The sequence below is a fragment of the Hyla sarda genome, chromosome 6 (assembly GCF_029499605.1).
Source record: "Hyla sarda isolate aHylSar1 chromosome 6, aHylSar1.hap1, whole genome shotgun sequence".
Classification (NCBI taxonomy): domain Eukaryota; kingdom Metazoa; phylum Chordata; class Amphibia; order Anura; family Hylidae; genus Hyla; species Hyla sarda.
In genome coordinates this window covers 72,077,134-72,093,864 of record NC_079194.1, presented here as the reverse complement: position 1 = coordinate 72,093,864, position 16,731 = coordinate 72,077,134, and the positions used below count along the sequence as shown (strand labels likewise).

At 41.1% G+C, this 16,731-nt stretch overlaps 1 protein-coding gene across 4 annotated transcripts in view; it reads left to right on the top strand.

Moving 5' to 3' along the window:
* The window catches only part of IL2RB (interleukin 2 receptor subunit beta), a 76,814-nt gene extending 61,658 nt beyond the window's left edge, over nucleotides 1-15,156 (top strand). For all 4 annotated transcript variants that reach the window (XM_056528243.1, XM_056528244.1, XM_056528242.1 and 1 more), the window contains 6 exons: nucleotides 6,676-6,790; nucleotides 7,709-7,851; nucleotides 8,147-8,312; nucleotides 9,975-10,056; nucleotides 12,191-12,275; nucleotides 13,805-15,156. In XM_056528243.1, the coding sequence (XP_056384218.1) occupies nucleotides 6,676-6,790; nucleotides 7,709-7,851; nucleotides 8,147-8,312; nucleotides 9,975-10,056; nucleotides 12,191-12,275; nucleotides 13,805-14,431 (1,218 nt within the window). In that variant the 3' untranslated portion in view covers nucleotides 14,432-15,156. The remainder of the gene's footprint in view (nucleotides 1-6,675; nucleotides 6,791-7,708; nucleotides 7,852-8,146; nucleotides 8,313-9,974; nucleotides 10,057-12,190; nucleotides 12,276-13,804) is intronic.
* Nucleotides 15,157-16,731: the final 1,575 nt, after the last annotated feature.

The window sequence follows — 16,731 nt, the reverse complement described above, 5'->3', positions numbered from 1 at the left end:
ATGTGAAGATGTCAAGGAATGAATAAAGGATGACATAAATAAAATTATAGAGGAATGTCATTCTTCATTATTAAATATAATTTTAATTATGTCATCCTTTATTCATTCCTTGACATCTTCACATGTTCCCCAGATGTCCATTAATATATATCGATTCACTCGTATACTTATGTTCATTTTTACATAGGACCTATCTGGTGACACATTTCTTAGATGTCAACTCGTATGTGGTTTCTTTACAGCCGATGTGCATGATAGCATATATCTTTTCAATATGTAATTTATTAACTTATGCCTGTTCACTCATTTTTTTTCTCTCAATTCTCCTCACATCGGTCATTTATTATTTTCAGACATTATTCTTTTATGTAGTTACTATTGTATTTGTATTCATCCACCTTCCTGATACTTGAAATATACTTCTTATGTCTGTATACTGCCCCTGTTTACCTGTAAGGGGTTAATTCCTGCCGGTCACATGACCTGTGGCCGGCCGCAATTACCTCACTGCCTATGTAAGCCGACTTGTAACATGCATTTGTTGTATGACTAAGAGCGCTTACAGCGCTTGAAACGCGTTACTTGTTCCTTCCTTGTCCTATGGATTAAACCTGATTTTACCTGCATTGAGCTGGATCTGATCTCTTTCATTTTCCTATTGGCTGGTGCCGTCCAGCGCCTGGATCCGCGCTCTACTGTCTGGGGCGGGGTGAGCTGGCTTTCACCTTGTTTGCCGGTACTTGTAAATGGATGATCAGATCGCCCGCAGCGCTGCCGCAGGGATCTGATCATCCATAATGGCGAACCGAGGTCCCCTCACCTACCTCCGTCCGTCTCCAGGAGTCTTCTGCTTTGGTCTGAGATCGAGCAGACCAGAGCAGAAGATGACCGATAACATTGATCAGTGCTATGCCCTATGCATAGCACTGAACAGTATTAGAAATCAAACGATTGCTATAAATAGTCCCCTATGGGACTATTAAAGTGTAAAAAAAAGTAAAAAAATAAAAAGTTTAAAAATGTGAAAAATCCCCTCCCCCAATAAAAATGTAACTCATCCGTTTTTCCCATTTTACCCCCAAAAAAGCACTAAAAAAATTAATAAACATATTTGATATTGCCGCGTGTGTAAAAGTCTAAACTATCAAAATATATTGTTGATTATCCCATACGGTGAACGGCGTAAACGTAAAATAACAAAAAAGTCCAAAATTGCTGCATTTTGGTCACATTTTATTCCCAAAAAAATGTATTAAAAATTTATAAAGAGTAAAACCTAAAAAAATGTGGTACCAATAAAACTACAGATCATACTGGCCCGTATATGGAAAAATTAGAAAGTTATAGGTGGTCAAAACAGGGCAATTTCAAACATACTAAATTTGTTAAAATAGTTTTAAATTTTTTTTAAGTGGTACAATTATAGAAAATGTGAATTCAGGTAGAAGAAACAGACATGGACGCACATCTACAATCTTGTATAATGATCTGATTGCTTCTCAGCATAATATCAAAAACTAACAGGTTGTTAGTATACATTTTTGATCAAAAAGTACAAGCCCACTTGCCACGTCAAGGCCACCTATTTAAAGTGGGTCCCTAACGTCCCTAGCATAAAATGGCGTAGCACTGGGCGGCGACCACCACCACCGCGACACCAGTGCCCACGGGGGGAACAACCCACTAGCAGAGCGGCCCCAATGCCACTCAAACCAGTCTATGGGTTGCACCTCCCCACAGACACAACGCCGCGGCAGCAACGGACGCCGCACAGCACCACACCAGTGTGAACAAGGTGTAACAGCACACTTACCAAGCTCTCCCAGTCAGACTGGGAGGCTGCTAGGAAAGAAATGGCCCTTGTGTAGCTAACAACTACTCATATAGGGTTGGGCTGAGGGGGTGGGGAAGAGTTCAAACAAAAAAATAAAAAAGGAGGGGATAGAAAACACAATGTGAATTCAGGTAGAAGAAACAGACATGGTCGCACATCTACAATCTTGTATAATGATCTGATTGCTTCTCAGCATAATATCAAAAACTAACAGGTTGTTAGTATACATTTTTGATCAAAAAGTACAAGCCCACTCGCCACGTCAAGGCCACCTATTATAGAAAGGCATATAACATAGATATCATTTTAATCGTATTAACCCACAGAATAAAGAAAACACGTCATTTTTACCATAAAGTGTACACCGTGAAAACAAAACCTTCCAAAATTTGCTAAATTGAGGTTTTCTTTTCAATTACCCCACATAAATAATATTTTTTGGTTTGTGCCGTACATTTTATGGTAAAATAAGTGATGTAATTACAAAGTAAAATTGGTGACGCAAAAACCAAGCCCTCATATAGGTCTGTGGATGGAAATATAAAAGAGTTATGATTTTTAGAAGGCGAGGAGGAAAAAACGAAAATACAAAAATAAAATTGGCCTGGTTCTTATAGGGGTACTCCAGTGCTTAGACATCTTATCCCCTATCCAAAGGATAGGGGATAAGATGCCTGATCGCGGGAGTCCCGCCGCTGGGGACCCCCGGGATCTTGCACGCGGCACCCCGTTTGTAATCAGTCCCCGGAGCGTGTTTGCTCCGGGTCTGATTACCGACGACCACAGGGCGGGCAGCATGTGACGTCACGCCTCCGCCCCCGTGTGACGCCACGCTCCGCCCCTTAATGCAAGCTTACGGGAGGGGGCGTGATAGCTGTCACGCCCCCTCCCATAGGCTTGCATTGAGGGGCGGAGCGTGACGTCACACGGGGCGGAGGCGTGACATCACACGCCACTGGCCCTGTGGTCGTCGGTAATCAGACCCGGAGCGAACACGCTCCGGGGACTGATTACAAACGGGGTGCCGCGTGCAAGATCCCGGGGTCCCCAGCGGCAGGACTCCCGCGATCAGGCATCTTATCCCCTATCCTTTGGATAGGGGATAAGATGTCTAAGCACTGGAGAACCCGTTTAAGGCCAAAATGGGCTTGGTCTTTAACCCCTTAAGGACCACGGGTTTTTCCATTTTTGCACTTTCATTTTTTACTCCTCACCTTTTAAAAATCATAACCCTTTCAATTTTGTAGCTAAAAATTCATATGATGGCTATTTTTTTGCTTCACCAATTCTACTTTGCAGTGACATCAGTCATTTTACCCAAAAATCGACAGCGTAACAGAAAAAAAAAATCTTTGTGCAACGAAATTGAAGGAAAAAATGCCATTTTGTAACTTTTGGGGGCTTCCCTTAATCTTTGATCTGTAGGTCCATACGATTAAAATGATACCCTGCTTTTATTTGATTTTGTCGCACTTCTGGAAAAAAATCATAACTACATGCAGGAAAATTTATACGTTTAAAATTGACATTTTCTGACCCCTATAATTTTTTATTTTTCCGCGTATGGGGCGGTATGAGGGTTCATTTTTTTATTTTTGTATTGATTGGAGTTTTTTATCGGTACCATTTTTGTATTGATCAGACCTTTTGATTGCTTTTTGTTCACAAAGAATAACCAAAAATAAGCTATTTTGGACTTGGGGATTTCTTTGCACACACGCCATTGACCCTGCGGTTTAACCCCTTAAGGACCGAGGGTTTTTCCGTTTTTGCATTTTCGTTTTTTCCTCCTTGCCTTAAAAAAATCATAACTCTTTCAATTTTGCACCTAAAAATCCATATGATGGCTTCCTTTTTGCGCCACCAATTCTACTTTGTAATGACATCAGTCATTTTGCCCATAAATCTACGGCGCAACGGAAAAAAAAAATCATTGTGAGACAAAATTGGAAAAAAACACTGTTTTGTAACTTTTGGGGGCTTCTGTTTCTACGCAGTACATGTTTCGGTAAAAATGACACCTGATATTTATTCTGTAGGTCCATACAATTAAAATGATATCCTACTTATATAAGTTTGATTTTGTCGTACTTCTGGAAAAAATCATAACTACATGCAGGATAATTAATACGTTTAAAATTGTCATCTTCTGACCCCTATAACTTTTTTATTTTTCCGTGTATGGGGCGGTATGAGAGCTCATTTTTTGCGCCGTGATATGAAGTTTTTAGAGGTACCATTTTTGTATTGATAGGACTTATTGATCGCCTTTTATTCATTTTTTGATGATATAAAAAGTGAGCAAAAATGCACTATTTTGGACTTTGGAATTTTTTTTGTGCGTACGCCATTGACCGTGCGGTTTAATTAGCAATATATTTTTATAACTCGGACATTTCCGCACGCGGCGATACCATATATGTTTATTTTTATTTACACTGTGGTTTTTTTTATGGGAAAAGGGGGGTGATTCAAACTTTTAATAGGGAAGAGGTTAAATGTAGGGATCGACCGATTATCGGTATGGCCGATATTATCGGCCGATAATCACGATTTTGGGCATTATCGGTATTGGCAATTACCTTGCCGATAAGCCGATAATGCCCCGCCCCCCACACCGCGACCGCCCCCGACCCGCCGCATCGCATCCCCACCGTAGTGCTGGGCGGTATATCGGTATGGATTTTTGCCCATACCGCTATACCGGTCGGGCCCCTCCCCCACCCTCCGAGTCAATAAAAAAAATTAAAAATAAACGTACCCGTAATGGGGGTGGTCCGGGCCCTCCATCCTTCTTGTAGTGTCCTGCGGCATTCCGGATTAAGGGTGAACCGGTCCGGGCTGTCCTTCTCCGGGGGTGCTCTTCTCCACTCCGGGCAGGCTCCGGCCTAGCACGCTGCATAGACGCCGCTACGCCGTGACGTCAGGTGTGTCACTGCGCACGGGCGTCACTGCGCAGCGGCTTCTATGCTGCGCTACTAGGCCAGAGCCTGCCCGGAGTAGAGAAGATGACCCCCGGAGAAGAAGGACAGTCCGGACCGGTTCACCCTCCACCCGGAATGCCGCCTGACACTACAGGAAGGAAGGATGGATGGCCCGGACCACCCTGACAGGTAGGGGGAGAGAAGCGGGTGGTGGTGGCTGCCTATGGCACCGCAAAAGCCACTGCAGTGCATTGATTTAAAGCGCCCGCTTTAAATCAATGACCTGCAGCGGTGTCGAGGGGGAATAAATAGCCGATAACTTATACCGGAATATCGGTATAAGTTATCGGCTATCGGCCCTAACCTCCACCGATTATCGGTATCGGCCCTAAAAAAACAATATTGGTCGATCCCTAGTTAAATGATCTTTATTCACTTTTTTTTTCACTTTTTTTTTGCAGTGTTATAGCTCCCATAGGGACCTATAACACTGCACACACTGATCTTTCACATTGATCACTGGTTTCTCATAGGAAACAAGTGATCGATGATTCTGCCGTTTGACTGCTCATGCCTGGATCTCAGGCACTGAGCAGTCATTCGGTTATCGGACAGCGAGGAGGCAGGTAGGGATCCTCCAGCTGTCATGTAAGCTGAGCTAACCGGCATGCTTTCACTTTCACTTTAGACGTGGCGTTCAACTTTGAACGCCGCGTCTAAAGGGTGAATAGCACGTGGCGCCGCGATCAATGTTATAGCCCCCATAGGGGGCATACACTGCACTGAAATACACGGATTGCCAGCACTGTGATATCAGCAGTCGATTGCTCAAGCCTGAATCTCAGAGGAAGGTGAGTGACCCTCCACTTGTGTCCTAGCTGATCGGGACACCACATTTTCATCAGCCCCACTGAGCAGCCGGGAAGGTTTTACTTTCATTTTAGATGCGCCGTGATTGCTGCCGCGCTATTAGCCCCGGGTCCCGTCTTCACATACATGCCGGGACCGACCCGATATGACAGGCGGTCACCGCGTGACCGCGCGTTTTATCGCGGGAGCCGGCCACGGATGTAAATATACATCCGTGGTCGTTAAGGGGTTAAAAGGGGGGGGGGGGGAAGTAGCAGAATTGCGGTTTTATTTTCAATTTCCCACCATAAATAATATTTTTTTGGTTGTACTGTACAATTTACTGTAAAATGAATGAATGGCCTTACAAAGTACTATTGGTTGCGCAAAAACATCTCATATGGGTCTGTGGTTGGAAAAATAAAATATTTCTGTCTCTTAGAAGGCAAGGAGAAAAAATTAAGGACACAGGAAATGTTTACATTTTAAGGCTAAAATGGGCTGTGTCCTTAAAGGGGTTCTCTGCTGCTCAGCATTTGGAACAAACTGTTCCAAATCTTGGAGCCGGCGTCGGGAGCTTGTGACATCATAGCCCCATCCCCTCATGATGTCACGCCCCACCCCCTCAATGGAATTCTATGGGAAGGGGCGTGACACCCGGCACGTCCCTTCCCATAGACTTGCATTGAGGGGGTGGGGCATGACATCATGAGGAGCGGGGCCAAGACATCACGAGCTCCCTGCGCCGGCTCCAACATTCGGAACAGTTTGTTCCAAATGCTGAGCAACGGAGAACCCCTTTAAAGGTTTAAAAGGGTTATTTGATCATGAAAAACTTGCTCCCTATTCACAGCATAGAGGATAAGTGTGTAATCAAGGGAGTGTGACTGCTGGGGTCCACCCTTAATCTCCAGAACAAGGCTCGTCTTTCTTCCTTGTTTCCATTTATATCTGCTAAATTATTGTCCCTGTAAAGGTAAAGTCGAAAATATACAATAGTTTACAATACTCAGGTCTCTTATTGCCCATTACCTGATTCTTGACCTGTCTTTTTTTTTGTAACTTTAGTATAGAGATGCATTAACAGTCGCACATTCCTTGAATGTGAGTGTGATCTGCAGCGTTGGACAGAAGATGAATAAGACGGTCACATCTATGTCGGATTTCTTTCCATTTTACAGTCGTAAGTATCGCCTGCTGTTCTGGGTAACTGCTGTTATATTGTATACATTCTATCAGAAAAAAATACTATATTGCGTCTCTATTACTATGGACTTATGTGGCGTTTCCCCGATTCCTAACCCAAAATAAGAAGTTAGATTTAAGGCTGCTTTCACACTATAAAATTTATCAGTTTTAAAGATCCGTTCAATGTTCCGTTATAAAAAAAACTGAAAATCGGCCGTTAAACGGCTGTTAGAAAATCCCATTATAGTCTATGGAATTTTTACATTATCCGTTTTAACCCGTTATAGCCCGTTATTAATAACGGATGTTATTTTGTGATGGGTGAATGAACGGAAGAAATAGCGCGTGCACTATTTCTCCCTTAACTATCTTCCGTCATAAAATAACTTATTAATAACGGGCTATAACGGGTTAAAACGGATAATGTAAAAATCCCATAGACTATAATGGGATTTTCTAATGGCCATGTGGGATTTTCTAATGGTCATTTAACGGCCAATTTTCAGTTTTTTTTATAATGTAAAATTGAACGGATCTTTAAAACGGATACAATTTATAGTGTGAAAGCAGCCTTAGAAAGCTACATGTTAGTACAGAAGTCTAAGGCGTTGTCATTAAAAAAAATTTAGAAGCATACCACAAATAAAACAACTAATTTTACTGCTACCCTGTGGTACAGAGACTCTGCTGGCTCTGGAAGCTTCCAGCGGGTCACAACATGTTCTTTCAACTGTGGGTGCGACTTAAAGACTCATGCACAGTTGAAACCTGCACTCGCCCAGGATCCAGAACGTGTGTCCTAGATTCCAAGCATGGCCATACTTTCCTCTGCGGCCTGCCACTGCCATCACAAGGGGTCACAAAAATAAGAAAAATTCATATATTAAAACATATAAATCTTTTCCTTTTGCAGTGCGTCTTGATCCACCTATGTTCCTTGACATCGAGATGATAGAAGATGGCACATGGAATCTAACTTGGCACAACAGTTATAGACATTACATAGATAATGTGGAAACTGAAGTCCAATTCAAACCAGTGAAATGGTCGTGGAAGGTAACTGGTTATAACCTAATAATCACTACGTCTCTCAGTAAAGTAAATTACACATAAAAAAGCTACCAAACTACAAACTTTCCATGAGTAAAATGTCAGCTTTTTATTACAATCTTGGCACCACTCATGTACATTGGCTGTTTCTGGTGTTACAGTTCACTCCTCTTTATTAGAATGGGACTGAGCTGTAATAACAGACATAATACATGGACAGTGGGGGTGCTGTTTTGGGAACAAGAATCAGCCCTTTTTACCTTTTTTCTATCTTCATACAACTCTGATTTCCTTTTCTCAGGATTCCAAAAGGTTCACACTAAAACAAACAGATCTGTCAGCTTTACTGCGTGACTTACACCCCGACACTCTATATGAAGCCAGGGTGCGCATTAACCAGACAAGTTTCGAAGGTGGAATGTGGAGCGAATGGAGCAAGCCCCTACAATGGACAACTCCTCCTAAAGGTAATACATATGTTCTAACACCTATCAGCCATTACATGGAAACAACATCCCAAATATTGTGTAGGTCCTCCTTCACACTGAAGACATGGTCTCCAGAAGACCCACAATGGTGTCCTGTAGTATTTGGTGCTAATCACACATCAGCAGCAGATTCTGTAAGTTTCAAGGTGCGGCTTCCATGGATCTGACTTGTTTCCAGCACATCCCACAGACAATTGATTGGATTGAGGAATTTGGAGTCAGCACCTCAAACCCGTCATGTTCCCCAGATCATTCATATGAAATTTGTGCAGTGTGGCTGGAACATTGGGAGGGTATTTATGAAGCATTTCACTCTTTATTTATTTATTTTTTTGGGGGGGGGGATATTTGGTGCAATTATTTGGCACAGTGCGTTTTTTGCGACTTTTTGTGCGATTTTTCATTTACATTTGTTCTTGCTTTTTGCTGTGATAGAAGTGTTTTGAGTTGTGTTTTTGCAGTGGTCAGGGATTGATGAAACTGTGACTTTTTAAAAAAGTTGCATACTTTGGCACAACCCAACAAAATCCTCACCAAATAAAAAATAGCTTCCAAAGCACACATTACAAAACACCTTTCGAATCCCTTCTTAATAGAAGCATATCACCTCCTTCTATAAAAATGGATGGTTATTTTTTGCTAAAAATTTTATAAACCTTTAGTTCCATTTTGTTGCCTTTTTTAATGCATGTTATCAAACACTTGCATAAAGCAAAAAACAAGAATAAATAAATAAAAAATTACATTGATATTATCATAGCTAAAAGAGCTAAAAATGCGAACTAAAGGATATTAGTAACTAGTAACCTGCCTTAGTGTAACACATGAGGAATCACCTCAGAAATAACTTTCTGGCTATCTCCATACATTTGGCGCACTTAGTTGAAAAGCAAAGCATAAAAAAGTAAAAAGACACATACTACAACATCTCTTTGTAAATTACCCCCCCCCCCCATTATCTTTTTTAAAGAGGCTGTAGCTCTGTCCTTCAGCTGACACTGTAGTTACTTGGGCGATTCTCATTCCACAAGTTAAATTGCACTTTGGACTTACCCTTGTCTACTGTCACTCTCTCTTAGCAATTGTCTAGGTCTACTTTTCTTAGTAGTTATCTGACCTGAGTACAGTGGGTCGTGATTCTTTCCCTTTGCACTCCACACATTGGACAACTACTGCTTTACAGTGACTGTCTAGGCCCAGACCTCCATCTAGTCTCATAGGGGTCTCACTGTCACTTACCAGCCTTTCTGTCATTTGAATTGGCTCTCTGGGTTTTAAATGAGTTTAACAGACTTTCAGGGCAACCTTGAGGTCTCAGCCACATAATGACTAACTTCCTGCTTGCAGCCTCTATTTATAGACTTGGTGCTGCAGAGCCAACTTGCAGACATGAATGGGCACAGCGCAAAGCTGAATGCTTCTGTCCCTGTAATCTTCTTTCTCAGCAGTCGGACCCCCACCAATCACAACTTCTGACATGTCACTATGACATATCAGAAGATGTATAGTTGTTTAGTTACAAATTAATATAGGTCCACTTGTTGTCACCATATAATGGGGTCATACTAAATTAATGGAGTCTGTGCACGTTGTAAGAAAATTACAGTTGTTTTGCTAATAAATGACATCTTCCATCTTCAGGTTCACCCTTTCCAATACCAGTAGTGGTAGGCATCGTAGTCCCTTGTGTGATCCTGCTGGTCATCCTTTCTTCTTTAAAAAGGTAAACGTCCAAAATGTCATTTAACTGGTCCTATTAGATTTTTTTTTTTTTGCTAAGTACAATATATTTAATGTCAGAGTCTATTAGATAATCCATCATCATGTCCATGAAAAATATGCTTAGAGGGGTTCCTGGAAAATATAAGCCATTCCAACAATAGAGGCTGCATTGTTTAGGATCATAGTTTTAGAATGAGTAGATAGTATATAGAGAAGGGGATGCAGAGATCAACGTTACATAGGGTTCATTACATAAATCCAGTCATAGGGTTATAAATAGTTTACAATGTTTTTGTTTTGGCTTTTTCATATAGGGCATGAATAGCCTTTAGCCAGAAGCCAACAATGTGCTATATATATGTAGTACATGTCAAAAATGTTGTGATGACAAAAATGTTATACGTAAATGTCAGCAGTGGCCTTTTAGGGGCACCTGCATAAATATTGTCAGTCTTAAAGGGGTACTCCCGTGGAAAACGTATTATTATTTTTTTTTTTTATCAACTGGTGCCAGAAAGTTAAACAGATTTGTAAATTACTTCTATTAAAAAATGAGCACTGTGGTCATGATGTCAATCAGAGAGCTCTGTGTTCCAAAAACAAAACCATTTCCTCTGTAGTATTCAGCAGCTAATAAGTACTGGAAGGATTAAGATTTTTTTAATAGAAGTAATTTACAAATCTGTTTAACTTTCTGGTACCAGTTGATTTAAAAAAAAAAAAAAAAGTTTTCCACGGGAGTACCCCTTTAAGTATTGGAACACTGGCGATTCTTTCCATAGTTTATTACAATACAGTAGAGCTACCTTTAGAGAGGTTTTCCAGTTTGTTTTTTTTTTGCTGATTTAGTGCCACATATACTATTTTTAGAAAATAATGGAGAGGTTCTTGTGTATGCTTTGTAGTTACATGTCTTAGCTGATGCGGATTTTTAGGCATACTGATTGCAATTTCATCTCTGAAATGATTTCCTGCCTACATTTTTCATAAATCCTCCAGCTATGCAGAGAGAGGGTGTGAAGTCTCATCACTGTAAATACACTTATTAGATCACATGGTGATCTAATTACCTGACTCGGGCAGCCTAAACTGCTAACAGTCATACATTATATGTAGCATTGATACATTTTCTTATTCAAAGTGCATATTTAGAGGAATATTGCTATGAAGAGAAAGTGATATGACCTATAATTACAATGGGTGTGCTTTTTTCAGTTTTTGCTATGATTTTCCCCATATCCCGGGTAATTTTTACCACGATTTAGAAAAAAATCGGTGCAAAACAGCTAAAATGCAGTAAAAATTCAATGTTTGAACACAGTCTAAAGATTTCAGGTCTTCCTTAGACACCTCAATTCTAATTATAGTTGAAATCACTTAGGCCTCATGGCAATTTTTCTCTACAAAATGCACTTTGTGTAAGAAAACACACGGAAACTGCAGAGTGAGAACTGACACCAACACACTTGTGAGTCTAGTGAGTCCAGCTGGGAGACCTCCAGCACTAGGAGCCTGATGAGATGACCACGTGCAGTGATCAAACACCTCAGCCAAAGCCAAAAGAATTATGGGAAATGTAGCCAGCATCACCAAGTAATTTCAGAGATTCTGTGTTTATCCAACATGAAGCCTATCACATGCCTGCCACATCAGCTAACAAAGGTAAGGAGAAGGCATACACAAGAACCTCTACAGTATTCTGTTATAATAGCATATGCTACACTATTCTCAATATGAGATAAATCTGATGTCTTATACTGCACCAACCAGTTGTTTGCCAGAGACATGGGGGGAGATTTGCATGTAGAGTTTTTTTTTTTTTTACTCCAGGCGCACAAAATGTTGAACGTGCGCCTAAACACTTTTTTTTGTGACTTTTGTGGGTACACATAATGTAGCAAACAGCCTTACCTAAGCAACAATCATTTTGCAGCGGTCACGGATTTATGAACTGCGACTGTTGCACGTAAGCATAAGAAAAGTCACCAACCCCTCCAAAATGTCGCAAGTCAAAGCTTGGTCTCACACAAAAGTTTGTGCAAAAAAAAGTCAGAAGAGGAATCAGGAAAAGTGGTGTTTTTAAGTGATTCATTGTTTTTGATAAATATACATAACTCAAGTTTTTTTGATTATAGTGTTAAGAAGATAGTGTGGGTAGATGTTCCCGATCCATCTCAGTTTTTCCATCCCTTGCTTAATACTCACAAAGGAAACTTCAAGGTATGGTGAACTATCCTTATTACTCATGGTTGTTTAAGAGTCATCTATGAAAAAACAAATTTATAGTCAAAGAAACCATCAGAATTTATATATACAGTGACCCCCCGACCTACGATGGCCCCGACATACGATCATTTCAACATACGATGGCCCCTCAGAGGCCATTGCATGTTGAAGGCAGCATCAACCTACGATGCTTTTGTATGTCGGGGCCATCGCATAAACGGCTATGCGGCAGCGCTGACTGCTTCAGCTGCCACCGGATAGCCGTTTACGGTGCCCCGTGTGGTCCTCTGATGATCACTTACCTGTCCTCAGGGCTCCGGCCCATCCTCTTCGGGACCCCCTCCATCGCCAGCGCTCTCCATCGCCATCATCACGTCGCTGCGCACGCCGTCCCGTCATCCAATAGGAGCGGCGTGTGTAGCGACGTGATGGCGGCGACGGAGAGCGAGGATGCCGGGGATGCGGCAACAGCCATGGAGGGCAATATCCAGGGCAGCGGTGACGAGCCGTGACAGTCCGGAGTGGCGGGGACAGGTGAGTACAACTTTCAATACCAGTGATCTTCAACCTGCGGACCTTCAGATGTTGCAAAACTACAACTCCCAGCATGCCCGGACAGCCGTTGGCTGTCTGGGCATGCTGGGTGTTGTAGTTTTGCAACATCTGGAGGTCCGCAGGTTGTAGACCACTGTCCTATACTTTACATTGCACGGATCCCTCAACATACGATGGTTTCAACAAACGATGGTCTCTTTGGAACGGATTACCATCGTATGTTGAGGGACCACTGTATACTGTTGATGTTCTTTTGACATTTATGTCATTTATTCATAAATTTTGCTAATCATTTTATTGTATGTGCTCTATCAGGGGAGAGAACACTGAAGGAAGATTATATAAAAGATTATATACAGTATGTCATTGCCCATTCAAGGAAATGGCCACCATTTCAACAACAGATATACTGCCAAGCATACATTTATGTATGTACACGCCATCACAGTGGCCAAGATGGAACTAGATATCCATCCTTCAACCCTACTGTTCCACAAAGTCAACATTTGTGTCAAATTGTAATTATTGTAGAAGGCACATGTGTTACTTCTAATAAATATATTGCTCAAATAGGATGCTGAGATTTCCAAAAAAGCTGTAGGGCTACAATGATCTTCTGATATATATATATATATATATATATATATATATATATATATATATATATATATATCTAGGGGAATATGCAAAGCAGCTCACTACACCACCTTATTCAGGTAGTGTTCCCTGGTATCAGCTTAGCTCCTAATCATGCCAGGAGCGATAATCTCTCCCTGAGATAAATACTCATCCCCTATATATATATATATATATATATATATATATATATATATATATATCAATTGGGCACAAGCTGTACTCCCTTATCAGTAAAGGTTGAGAAAATACAGAGAGTACCTACAAGTCAGTAGTCTTGACTCTTTATATTTATTGTTAATAAGTATAATTCCTTCTTTTTGCCTTTCCAGAAATGGCTATCCACCCCTTATGATATATCACCATTCTTTCTGAATCCAAGCCCAATTGATATTTCTCCTCTGAACATTAACTGTAAGAACGAAGAACAACATCTGAAATCTCCCCCCACCCCCAAAGCAGAAGTGAACAAAGACAGAACAGGACAGTCCGGCTCAAGCTTTACCAATAAAGAATATTTCTCCTCCATCTATCTCGGCTACGACCATTTTCCAACAACACTTGTAAATGAGCCTTTGCACTCCCCAACCGATGAACATATGCCTTTATTCCAGGCTGAATATCTCTGCGCCCCTCAATCTATTGCTTGGTTTGGTGTCCACAATGGGTCTTTTCAACGGGATGCTCCCCTTACAGTCATGCAGAGGCCTGCACTAGTAGAGGAAATCCTTGACAAACCTGGATGTGATGATGAAAACTGTGACATTTCTAGTCCTCGAGAAACTGAGTTGGTGAAAGAAGAAGGAACAGAAAATAAAGACCAAAAACTATCTCTTGATACATTTTCCACTACTCCCGTGGCACATAAGATTGGTGGCAAACCATTAAATGAAGCTGATGTTGCCGCAGACTACTTATCCTTAAAAGAACTACACCAGAAGCATTGCCGAGGAGTGTGAATGGGTTACCCAATTTTATGCTGGATTCATACCTTGTAAGATGAAAAAATTTGCCTAAAATACATATAAAAATGGATGTAATTTTTATCCAATAATGTGTTCTATTAAAGTCTATGTAAAAGAGTTTGTCAGTGCACAAATTGTTTGAAAATACAGCAGTAGTTCCAATGTTGGAAATACCACATTTTTTTAAACAATGTGTGCACTGACAGACACTTTCCATAGACTTTATATCAGAACCTATAGGGTTAAAAAGGTTCTGACAGATTATTTGTTTGTTTTTGTTGCTGGGTTACGCTTAGCTGTCTGGCTGGTCAGTTGACCTTTTGATGAGAGCACCTGGGGGCTTGCCTATTTAACCTGGCAGTTTGCTCTCATTCAGAGCCTGTGAAAGAGTCCCAACTCCAGTAGCTAGCGATTAATCCCTGTTTATTCTTGTTAACCCAGCACCTTTGACTTTTGGCTTCTCTTCTTGACTTCTCTCTGATATTAGCGATTTTGTACTTTGACTTCTCCTGGCTTTTGACGCGGATTGTGGATTTTTACTCATTGTGTGAGTGTGTTAGTTTTGTTAGTCTGTCTGTTCCCTACTGTTCCTTGACACTTTAATATAGCACATTATCAGATAATAAAAGAACTTCCACTTTAAGGATTAAAGGGGTACTCTGCCCCTAGATATCTTATCCCCTATCGAAAGGATAGTGGATAAGATGTCAGATCGGGGGGGGGGGGGGTCCCGCCACTGGGAACCCCCGGAATCTCGGCTGCAGCACCCACCTATTGCGGCTTCTGGCAGTGTTGGAGGCTCTAATCCTAATGCCTCACGACCACGGTGACGGGAGATGGTGACGTCACGACTCCGCCCCCACAATGCAAGTCTAAGGAAGGGGGCGTGACAATGCAAGTCTATGGGAGGGGGGTTGTCACGCCCCCTCCCATAGACTTGCATTGAGGGGCAGGGCGTGACGTCACACAGGAGCGGAGTCGTGACATCACGATCTCACGTCACCGTGGTTGGGAGCCGAAGCCTCCAGCGTTTCCGGAAGCCGCAACAGGTGGGTGCTGCAGCCGAGATCCTGGGGGTCCCCAGCGGCGGGACCGTCGCAATCTGACATCTTATCCCCTATCCTTTGGATAGGGGATAAGATGTCTAGGGGCGGAGTACCCCTTTAACCCTTTCGGGATTATGTATAAATGGTGCACCGTGCATTATATAGTACATGAAGAGAGACGCTACTTCAAGACAGTAGAGAGAGGAGTTTATAGAAAGTAGAGGAGTTTAAGAAAGTAGAGAAAGGTTATTGTATTGTATTGGAAGTTGCCATTTTGCTGCATGGAATAAGTAAAATTGTGTATGGTCTGACCAATCAGCTATGGACTTTCTTGTTCCAAGCTGAACAGTTACCTTATAAATTCCTTGTACATACCATCTTCCTTTGGGACAGTTAAGGGAGAACTCAACTTAGACTTTCTCCATCCATTTTCATATGGGATGGTATGAAGATGAGTAGGTTGTAGTGTTACATGACTCCTGTTGAAGTGAATGAATGGCCATATAGCACATGGCTGTACAGTACTGGGTTCAGATTGGGAGCTACTTTTTGGCAGTGGCTCTTTTTACTGGGTTCAAACTAGGAGACCTTCCCTACTCTATGACATCCTTATTTTTACAATGTAAAAGTTGGACATGAAAGACATAATTCACTGACCAACAGCTAACTAATAAATACAACTTATTCCTAAATCCACTTTTTAAGGTGCAATCCATACAGCCATAAACACATAACAACCATAAAGACTGTGTTCTGCAAAAGAATAAAAGTGCAAATACAAAGAGAGACTTATTTGTTCATATAAGTGATGTAGAGTTTTACATCTTTGGATGCAAATTTGTACATAATAAAAGGTTACGTTTTATAAAATGAACAGAAAAGATGAACATTTTGCTGTATATGCATTTTGAAAAAATTTTACTTGTAAAATACATTCTTAGATTAATTTAGATGAACATTGCTCTTTATTTTAATGAAATTTACATTTTATTTTGTACTTCTTATTGAACTTTTTTCAATACAATTTCTATTTCTTCAAAACATTTGATATCATTTGTATTTACTTTTTTTTTGTTACTGAGATCCAGATTTATTGTTTGTGGCCTCATCACAATCCTCTTTCCCTGTCTGAGATTCTACAACTAGAATTATAAAAATTCGAGTTATGGAATTCTAAATGTAAACCTTTTAATACTCTGCTAGTTTGCCAATCTCTGGTTAAAAGTTCTGGTTCTGACTAAACTAGCT